The 11,345-nt window shown below is 36.8% G+C and overlaps 1 protein-coding gene across 1 annotated transcript; it reads left to right on the top strand.

The window, feature by feature from the left end:
- Window positions 1-3,085: 3,085 nt before the first annotated feature.
- On the top strand, window positions 3,086-6,133 carry LOC115242776. The gene is made up of 5 exons (XM_029819309.1): window positions 3,086-3,789; window positions 3,968-4,434; window positions 5,068-5,109; window positions 5,853-5,997; window positions 6,071-6,133. The coding sequence occupies exons 2-5, from the start codon at window positions 4,334-4,336 to the stop codon at window positions 6,131-6,133; spliced, it is 351 nt and encodes a 116-aa protein (XP_029675169.1). The 5' UTR covers window positions 3,086-3,789; window positions 3,968-4,333.
- Window positions 6,134-11,345: the final 5,212 nt, after the last annotated feature.

The raw sequence follows: 11,345 nt of genomic DNA, 5'->3' as shown, positions 1-11,345 counted from the left end.
ATATTTTTAGATATATATATATATATATATATATATATATATATATATATATATATGATATATTTTTATCTAAAATGTGTCTTATTATCTAACAAATAGAAGACATATCGCTTTTATATTATCAAAATATTTCGAACTATTTTATTTTTGGATATGTATTTACACAATGTATATTCAATAATTTTATATTAATCTATTATATTCAGTTATTAATCTTCTAAAGAGAAGATTAATATATTCATAACATAAATTACATGATAAAATTGATTTATTTATTACTATTCAATACATAAAATTAATTAAAAAGTGTATTGATTTTCAGTAATTACAGAAAATTACGAATGTTCTTGCTATAGAACTTTTGATTAAAATATGAGAAAAAGTAAAACTTGACATATATCAACACATAAAAATTGCAATTATCATCACAAACTTAGTACAAATAGGATTAATCAAGATGTTAATATCTACCTATTAAAGTATGCCACTGATATATATAATGTTTGATTTTTGAATGTATCACTGTATTGCGATATGTTATAAGATTCTTCATTGTTCTAAACTATACCATTTATAATTTTGGTTTTAATTGTAATATACAGGGTGTCCCAAAGCACCCTTGACAACGCTCGTGAGCAAGTAGAGCACAGTAAACTGAACAGAAAAGTCCTGTAACATTTTTTTTTTATAACGCTTAATAAAGGAGTTATTATTGAATAACGTCTGGCCAATCAGCGTCGACCTTTAGCCGCGCGCCTGGTAGTGTGCGTGAGCGCTCCGTCGCTACGGCGACACACACTAACAGACGGGCGGCTCACTGACGTGCGTCCGGCTAAAAATCGGCGCTGATTGACCAGACTTTATTCAATAATAACTCTTTTATTAAGCGTTATAGAAAAAAATGGTACAGGACTTTTCTGTTCAGTTTACTGTGCTCTACTTGCTCACGAGCGTTGTCAAGGGTGCTTTGGGACATCCTGTATACAGCGCGATGCAACGAATCATATACAGGGTGAGTCATTTTAATCAATACACGCAAATATCTCGTAAAGTAAGCAAAATGGAAAAAAATGTTTTATACAAAAGTTGTATGATTCAGAGGGGTACACATGATGTATATATATATATATACTGTTAAATAATTTATATGATCCTCAACATTTTGTATATTAGCTGCATATTATAAAAATGAAGATACAAATCTATGGGTATGTGTGTATATAGTGCCTTTAAAATGCTGTTTTTAAGTAAAGCGAACATGTCAAGCAATATTTATCTTTTTATATTCCAGCTTTAAAAAACATTTGGTCTCTTGTTAATGTCATACTGAATTATGACGTCAGAAGCAAAAGAAATCACGATTTATTTCTTGTGAAATATATCGAAATAAATAAGTTTGTTTTTAATGCGACTATTCGTGTTTGATAATATGGATTAGTAAAATACACCAAAACTCTCCAAACTTTTTCTGTTATTTTCCATTAATAAATGTATGTATAATGTATTTGCATATGTTTTACATTTTCAGCAAAAATGGATTTTATGACGATTAATCAAGATTTATAGCTATCCGAAAAAAGTCCACATATCCCAGCAAATACATATATTATAACAGTTATATAACATTGGAAAAAATTAAAATAACAGCTGTTATATATTTATTATAAAACTGTTATATAATTATTTTATTTTTTTTTTGTTTTTTTGAATCGCGTATATTTTATCACTTATTCCTTGGTTTTGTTCCTTATTCCTTCGTTGTGCGTTGAACAATTGATTTTCAAAGGTTGGAATGCAACTGTTCCTAAATCCTTATTCCTAATCGCTAATATTTGTTCCCTGTTCCTTATATTTTTTATTGTGCGAGAGCCTTAACTGTAATAAAGTTAATATATAACATAAAAATAGTACTCTGCCGCTAGTTCGTTTGTTTATCGCTACGCGAACGCGATGCGCGTTATCTCGTATTTGAGTTTTAGTCATGAGAATTATATAAAGCTTGCAAAGATCAATTGGCAGGAGATATAAAATGTAATTATTTCGATCAGTTCAATTTCTGATGCAATCCCAACATAGGGAATTCCGATATTGGACTGATTGTTTAGAAATAGGGCAGATAAATGTCCGAAAAAATTAAAATTATTCGTTTATTACGTTATATAAAGGTTGATGTCCTTCCTCTCGACCCCACCAAGTAAACGACCGCGTTAGTGAATCGGTAATTGCTTCCTTCAAACACAAATTTACGGCTTCTTTTAAGTGGAAGCCGCCGATGTATTGGAAGTACTTTACCTGAAAAAATAAGATTAATTGAAATGTATAATATATATGTATTTATGAATTGGATATGTCAAACTGAGGTATAAATTTTCGTGGCAGTAAAATACCAATAAAATTAAAATGTTTCATAGCTGATGCACCAGCTTGAGCTTTTATTTTAAATCATCGTGGTCATATGTCTGGTCACCCTTGTTCTAAGTGCAAAATTTCTGGTACACAAAGCGAAGGTCGTAACGTCTTTAATGGTGTAAATCATCCTCTTCGCACCGATGAAGAATATTTATTACGCATAGATGAAGATCATCACAAAGAGAGTACAACCCCATTATCTGTACTGCCAATGGGAATGGTTTCGAATATATGCATCTTGTATGCTTAGGTGTTATGAAAAAATTTTTGTCTGCGTGGGTACATGGCAAATACTCACGAATATCGAAGCTTTCGGGAAGATCTATTTCTAGAATTAGTGATCGTTTAAATATTAAAAAAAATATTGTCCTACAGAATTTGCAAGACGCAATAGATCTTTGGATGTATATTCGAAGTATAAAGCAACAGAATTTCGCCAATTTCTTCTCTATATAGGGCCAGTTGTAACGTATGGTATATTGAACGAACAAATGTATAAGTACTTTTTACTCTTACACGATTCTATAAGAGTTTTGGTCTCAAAGTGTCCATCGAGAAAGCATCTCAAATTTGCAGAATCCGCGTTGCAAAAATTTGTGCTTTGTTGTGTCTCTCTTTATGGTCCAAAGAACCCCGCACTAATCATATGGAAAATCATTTTGTTCAGTAGGTCATAAGCTACAACATATATAAAAACCAATTGATTTGACCGGGACAGATTTTCCATATGATTAGTGCGGGGTTCTTTCAATAGCTACAATTTCCATGGTCTTCTTCATCTCATTAATGATGTTAAACGTCTTGGCAATTTAGATTCATTTTCCGCTTTTCCATATGAAAGTAATATGTCGATTTTTAGGAAGTATTGTAGAAAACCGGCTCTACCTCTTCAACAATTTTGCAACAGAATGACAGAGATAAGACATCACGGGCTACTCCATAATCTTAATAACGAGTCATCCATTCGCGTATCAATGCCACGTAATAATGATGAAAATTGTCATCATTATTCTAAAATACAATTTAATGGAATATACCTAAGTACTGATGTGCAAGACAATTGCTGTATTTTACTTGATGGATCGATTTGTATCGTCTTAAATATTGTCGCAGACAATTTATATCGTTTGACTATTAAACGATTTTTAGAGGTAGATAATTTTTATAACATCGGCATGAAATCCTCAGCCTTTCAAATATATAAATGTGGCAGCGTTAGCAGCGAAGTCGTTCTTATTAACTTGAATGAAGTGAAATCGAAATGCTACAGAATGCCTCTCTGGGAAAATACATCACTGGATGACAGTGACAGTGATGAAGATGATATGGAATCATCAAAATACATTGTCGCAACTATTATACACACGGAATAGATGAAAAGTATGAAATGCATTCTTTCATCATATGATTACAAGAGTTTTTAGCAAATTATTTATATATGTTGCATATTATTAATGTGCATATATGCATGTGTAGAAATGTAAACAATGTAGATGTGTGTGTGTGTGTGTGTGTGTACTCTTAATATACAAAATATATTTTGTTTTTATACTTAAAGATATATGGATCGGCTAAAGCGCTTCGTTAATAAACCCTCGCGGTATTAAACGACGTCTTCGGATGAAAGTCCAACAAAGCGAAGGAGGAGCACGGTAGTAGCTACTATTGGATCAGGGATGATCGACGAGGACTTCGAGGACATCAGCAAGATGCTGGATGAGAATCCTATTTTAAATAATAATACACACATGGCACACTCACATACACAACATACACCACAACGCACGCGCATACATCGCCGATCGTACTCCAACAGCAACACCCACACAATACAGAAAATTTTACACTTACTACTAATTGTAACAAATCATATTATACTAATAATACTTTGCCTGAGTTACAGGAAACCGCAAGAACCTGGCCCATGCAGCAACCAGACACACGCCATCATCATCGTGATGAAAATGTAGGATATGGTGCCCATTATTCACAAGAAATCACGCAAAAGAAAAATACAGAGAAAAGGTACCCTCATATTTATTTGTACGAAAATTTATAAGAAAAATATGAGTTTGTCAAAAGGATGTACTTGTAATATATATATTTATATATGTTCCAAATTCGAGCAATTATAAATTGTTTTCGTTTCTTGTTTTATTATTCGTTTTAGAATCTTATTCGATCGATATGTTTCGGGCTCGCTCTCGACCTTTTCGCAATGTCTTGTAAATCAAAACAACATGATCGCGTTGAAAAGCCATATATGAATTGGAATGTTTTGCTCCCGCAATTCCATATTTGGTCAATCTTCGAGAAAGGCTTTCCAATTGGTTCCAATACCAAGATTCAAATCAAATATGTGTGAATAGCTGTTTTCTTCACCAGTGCGACCACAAGGATCGTTAAGATTCTGAGTCCGCGTCTCTCCAACGAAACACATAGAGCAGTGCGAATCGAGAAGACCAAAAGACAAATCCCGTGCCGTCGGTTTTGGAACTCTGTACAAAACGACAAATTAATAATAAAATAATCTCAGTTACCAGATCACATCAGAATCACCTTCTCATTTTTTATTTCCGACCAGCAATTATCTTACGAGAGAGCGATTCGGTCTCCAACCTTGAATTCGTGTAACTCGTGAACAATATATAATTACAGGAAAGAAGAGGATCGACTCGATCGCGTGGAGGCCGAACTGAAGTAAGTATGAAATATATCATATTTATTAATATAAGACATTTATTTCAAAATTTAACTTCCCAGCAAGCAAAATGATGCAAACTTTGCGCAAAGTTTGCAGCAAACCCGAGCATGCTTTTGCAGCAAAATTGTGACAAGGTGTGTCCGCAGAAAGCTTAGCTTTTGCTGGCAAGGCTTGTCGCAATAGTGTGATGCACATTTTGCGCAAATAATAGCGATGAATAAACGAACTATCGGCAGAATACTATATTTTTGTAAAGTTTGTAATAAAGTAAAGTTGTAAATTTGCTGTCATGCCGTGCATGGCAAGGTTTGCTCTGTTATTTGCGTGAATTTTGCGTCTCGTTGTGCCAGAGTATACTTTGCTCTGTTCTTTCCGTAAATGTGTTATCATATTGTGTACAATAAGATTTGCTCTGTTCTTATCGTAAATTTGCTATTATAGCGTGTATAACAAGATTTGCTACTAATTGGCGTAAAGTTTGTGTCACACCGTGAATTAGCATCATACGTGTTCTTCTATGCGTAAAATTTACGGGCAAGCCTTTTCCTATTATTTACAGCATCGTGAGACGAAAAATTTTGCCGTCAATTTGCTTCAAACTTTTTGACAAACCAAAACAAGACAAATGATTGCTACAAAATTGTTGTCAAAATTAAAGCACACCTTGTCGCAAAGCTTTGGCAAAACGTGATTTTAACATTCTTGGCTATTTGGGTTTGTTTAATCTTTTTGTTTCCAGAAGAATGAATGGACTATTACAAAAAATATTAAAATGCATACAAGATCGCCATTTCGTATCACAGAAGCCAGCTGAACTTCCCATCTCATCAATACAACAGATGGACGCATTTGAAAACATCGATGATAATGATTATTCCGATGTTGTAAGTAAGAACAGTTTTGCCCTTATTAATTCATAAATACATATATATTATACATTTCAATTAATTTTTTCAGGTAAAATACTTCCAATACATCGGCGGCTTCCACTTAAAAGAAGCCGTAAATCTCATTAATTGATTGTTACTACAATTGTTCCTTATAGTGTCCTTCAAATTTCAAATGTGACAGCATTCTATACACGCGCGCACGCACGCACAAACACACACACACACACACACACACACACACACGCACGCACCGCACATACTCACGCATGCACATACAAACACATGTAATGATATTTTTTATATATATGTATATGTTATAAAACATTATATATCAAATATATGTAAAATATATATACATTTTTATAATTAAATTGCTTTCTTCCATTTATATTCCTTTCCGATTTCATCATAAATAAAAGAAAAGAAAATACATTTAAATATATAGCAGTATAGATCAGGGATTATTAAAAAGTCAATGCGCGTCGTGTTCATTTAAACAGCTGATTATGTACAGAGTCTGCTCGATTTCTGCTGTCAATCTGCTCTCAGGTTATGTGCGCAGGCTCTGCTCGGTTTCTGCCGTCAATCTGCTGCCAGGTTATGTGCGCAGGCTCTGCGCGATTTCTGCTGCCAATCTGCTCACATTGCCTGTCTGCAGACTTTGTCGACAAAACACGATCTTAATGCGGACACAGATAGCTATGGTTTTGATGTGGGATTCTGATTAAATTTGCTGCCAATCTGCACGCATTCTGCTAACATTTTGTTGTCTGGGAATTAAATGTATAACTGCTATCAGAGAGAAGAATGAGTCGCTACGCTGCCGTTTTTAGTGAGACGCTTTTTCTAGGTCGTGCACTAGCGTCACGTACATCCATTTTACGCCACCTAGAACTACATAGCCACATCCACTTTCGGAGCCGATAAAACAGCCGATTGGTTCATGTCTGTGCTACATCCACTTTTCGTTCTGGCCTCTCGTGACAGCAGTAATGCAACAAGGTTAATAAGCGCCCACTTTATAAGAATTTTATACTTGCGTATATACCCAGTCAGCAAAGTCTGTTCGAACAGTTTTTACCAAACGTTTGCTACAAATTTTTGTCAGCAGAAAGACTGCAGATTGTATACAAAGTCTGTTATATCAGATAATGATAGCAGAATGCCAGCAGAAATATTACAGAACCTGCTGACATAATTTGACAACAGATCAGTAGCAGAAACCGAGCAGGATTTGCACAGAATTATCATAGCAGATTGGCAGCCGAAACCAAGCAGGATCTGTGCAATGCAGTTCGATGCCAGATTGGCGGCAGAAACCGCGCAAGATCTGCGCGCGCGCAATCTGACGACAAATTGGCAGCAGAAATCGAGCAGAATATGCAGCTTTTAGCTATTTATATAATTTATTGAAATAATATATTTTATTCGCTTACCGCTATGCGGCGCACTATTCACTTTGTATACTCGTATCCAAGTTCTTGTCATGAGTATATATAAAGCTTGCAAAATGGGGCTAATAATATATGTAATTATTTCCATCAGTTTAATTTGTTGCGGCTGCGATTGCGTTTGTGATTGTGATTTGCTTCGCTCCAATCATACTTGCAATTGGTGCTTTCTGATTGGCTGAAGCAATCGCAATCGCAGCCGCGAGCCGATAGTGTGATTCGGGCTTTATGTCGACAGGTTCTGCCGACAGAACACAAGCTTAATGCGGACGCAGTTGAGACCAATCTGCTGCAATATTCTGCTTGAATCTGCTCGCAAATTGCTGGCAGACTGCTAACATTTTGCTTACTGGGTACATATGTAGATATATATGTTTAAATTATAGTTAAAATTGTATCTGCAATTAAATATTATATGATGATCAATAATACTAGGATAATAGATAACAAAGTGAATAAATACAAAATACGTCAGACGGATGCCTGCTAGACTTGATGATTTGTTGCTTTGTTACTATCGATACTCCGTGTATCATAATCTTGATTTCCATTTTTTTTTCTTCTGTAAAAAACTAAAGACATAAATATTTTAAACATATTTCTTAAAATATAATCACATTTAATAAATAAATGTATGTAATGATGTATCATAAACTTTAAAAAATAGTAAAAAAAAAAAAATCTTCAGATTGGAACCCCGATCTGCGTCGTGAGAGATCAAGCGTTTTCCAATCATCCACCGCGCACTATTGAAATAAACATCAATGTTATCGGTACTTGATATTTACGTAAGATTATGTTAATCCCTTTTTAAATTAAAATTATTATTGATTGGCTTTTGCTTTTCTGCTTTCTGCTTTTCTGCCAAGGTGTGAATTCTCCTTTACATGAAGCGCGGAAACGCGGATTAGCGTAACGCGGAACGAAAAGGGAACCAATGGCAAGCGTAACGAAAACTGCAGAATGCTCGCGATTGGTTCCACTCTCGTTCCGCCTTACGCTAATCCGCATTTCCGCGGTCCATGTAATGGCACCCAAAGTGTGAACACGTGTCTGTCTTGAGTGCCTCTTGTTAACTCGTACAATAATAGTTATAATAGCCTTTTTTAAGGCTCTCTGCTTCTTTAACAATTATGCTAATTTGCTCCGATCACATCGAGAACTGTTATCTCCGGTTTTGCTTGCACGCTTGTTCTTCTCGCGTTTTCGAATGAACGGGTTAATCCAAACCCAATCAATTAATCACTATATTTTATTATGAATTCAAGTCTTTTATTAACAGAGACGTTGCAATGACGTCATTAATCTTTTCAGAACGATTAAACCTGCTACATTCGAAAACGCTATTGGTGTGACCTGCCTGCTTCTGTGGTGCGCAGTAATTCGTCATCTTAGTCGGCCGGTCTCCCGGTCAGGTTTTCTCGACCGCAAGCATGTCGATCCAGGATCCCTCTTTTAAACCAAAATCTGTAACGACAGACGCTTTAACTAGTACTGTTAATAATTTACTGACGGATAATGACGAAGACAAACTCGACTCAATCGCATCTTCTCTTTCCCCTTTCCCCCAGAGTCCGATGATGCAATGGAGACGGAGATTGAATCGATTAATAATATTGCAATATTAATATTACTGTTTTAAAGAACACCCTTCCGCCCAGTGAAATCTGTGACGCTCAGAGACTGATAAGTCAAAAATTAAAAAGCGCAAGAAATTGGAGAAGGACAAAGTGCTTCCTGCTTTAAGTAATGGTAATGAGACGAGGAGAAGGATGGTCTGCACCCAGGTAAGCTTCCTTCCTCTAGTTCTCTTGGTAATAAGAACGGACTTGACTTCTCGTCCCTTACGGACACGAACAGATATGACAGAACCTCGCAAGGTCCTTTTGACGTAGTAATACAGACCCCGGAAGGTTCATCCTCTTCGATTGACCCTATCGCTGTTGGTCGTCTCTTATATTCCATCTCCAAAAAAGAAATTTTAGAAATAAGAAACTTATGGCTCCTCAAGGATGAGTGGCACCCGTTTGACCACGTTAATATTGACCACGGTCCCAACTGACCACGTTGAGATTGACCACGTTACGATTGACCACGTTGCGATTGACCACGTTGATATTGACCACGTTGAGATTGACTACGGTCCCGATTGACCACGTTGAGATTGACCTCGTTGATTTTGACCATGGTCCCGATTGACCACGTTGATATCGACCACGGTCCCGATTGACCACAGTCCCGATTCACCACGTTAATATTTACCACGGTTCCGATTGAAAAACCATGTAACATACACCCACACACACATGCGGGGGGTGCAAGGGGGGCCTTCGGCTCCCCTCCCGGATCTCCTCCGCCAGTCAGGCACAATGGAATCCAGAAAAGCTTCAAATAATCTAATTTCTAACCCTATTTTTAAAGCTAAGAAATACAGTGTTTTTATTCCTTTGTTTACAACGAGAACAACGAGGAAGGGCATTATTCGCAATGTTCCCCTTGACCTCTCTGACGAAGAGATTTGTAGAGGTATCAACAGCAAAGTGGTAATTACCTCTGTAAGAAGGCTAAATAAGAGAATTAGGAGGAGTGTCGAAGTCTCATCTCTCCCTACAGCAGATCAGGAATCAGATCTGGTCACCTCCAAAACTATATCGATTATTTTCAAGGGACAAACTCTGCCAAAGTATATATATTTATATATGGTCAGACATTCTGTCGAACTTTTTGTCTCTAAGACTTCTCTTTGCTATTCGTGCCTCCGTTTCGGTCACCTGAAATCCCAATGCAAGGACCATTCTCGCTGCCAGCATTGTGGGAACAAAGCATATGAAGAGGCAAATTTATGTCCAAAAAAGATGGTTCCCTCTTCTGCATAAATTGCAATGGCCCGCATAGAGTCACAAGTTTGAGTTGTCCGGAGTATATTACTTAGAAAAAATCAGGGAACTTGCAGCACACGAGAATATCTCTCTGGCAGAGGCCAAGGGACGAATTAGAGGTAACACTAATGTAATTCCTAACCCTGTTTATAATTTTAGCGAATTCTCATCCCTGAGCGGCTCTCCACCTTCCACTTCTTTCCCTTACCTTTTTCCCTCTTTTTCCCCGCTCCCCTCTTCCTTTTCAGCTCCTCCCTCCCCCTTTCCCGAATCATATTCCCATGTTTTAAACTCTAACATCTCTTCGCACAAGAAAAAACTGTCAACCTCAGCTCCACTCCATATTTCATCACCTATATCGTCTCCATTTGTATCCCATCCCTCACAAAAATCCTCGAACAGCACCTTTCTTTCCCTCCCGTCCCTTCCTCGTTCTAATCCCAGAGTTTCCCCATACTCCTCCACTAATCTCATCCCCGTTCATAATTCCTTCCTTATATCCCCTAATGGAAGGCTACCTTCCTTCTCGGACAATGGCATAAGGGCCAGACACCCTACTTCCATCTATCCTTCTCCACCCCAATCATCAAACATTAATTTTAAGCTCAGCTCCAATCCAGAGTTATATGACCAACTCTTCAACCTCATGAATTTAATTATGGAAACACTTTCTCCCGTTCTCAAACTCCTCGGTCTATACGATGCAGTCTCGGAATATGAGTTCATTCCTACAATCATTGAATCCGCGCAACGCCGCGTCCAATCCCTCATTTTCAAATGCCAGATTTAATACGGAATAATCTACCTCAATACCAATTCTTCAAGATCCTCCAATGTAACTGCCATTCCCTGTTAAACAAGATAGATCCTGCAAACACCCTATTCCAGGAATATGATATCCTGCCTCTATCGGAGACTTGGTTGTGTCCCAAATCTCAGGTGTGCCTGCGAAACTTTTACATATTCCGGACGGATTTGTTGTCCCGCAATAGCGGAGGTTTGTTCCTGGCTG

Source organism: Formica exsecta, unplaced genomic scaffold, assembly GCF_003651465.1.
Source record: "Formica exsecta isolate Colony F162 unplaced genomic scaffold, ASM365146v1 scaffold626, whole genome shotgun sequence".
NCBI lineage: Eukaryota > Metazoa > Arthropoda > Insecta > Hymenoptera > Formicidae > Formica > Formica exsecta.
This window is presented reverse-complemented; position numbering and strand designations above follow the sequence as displayed.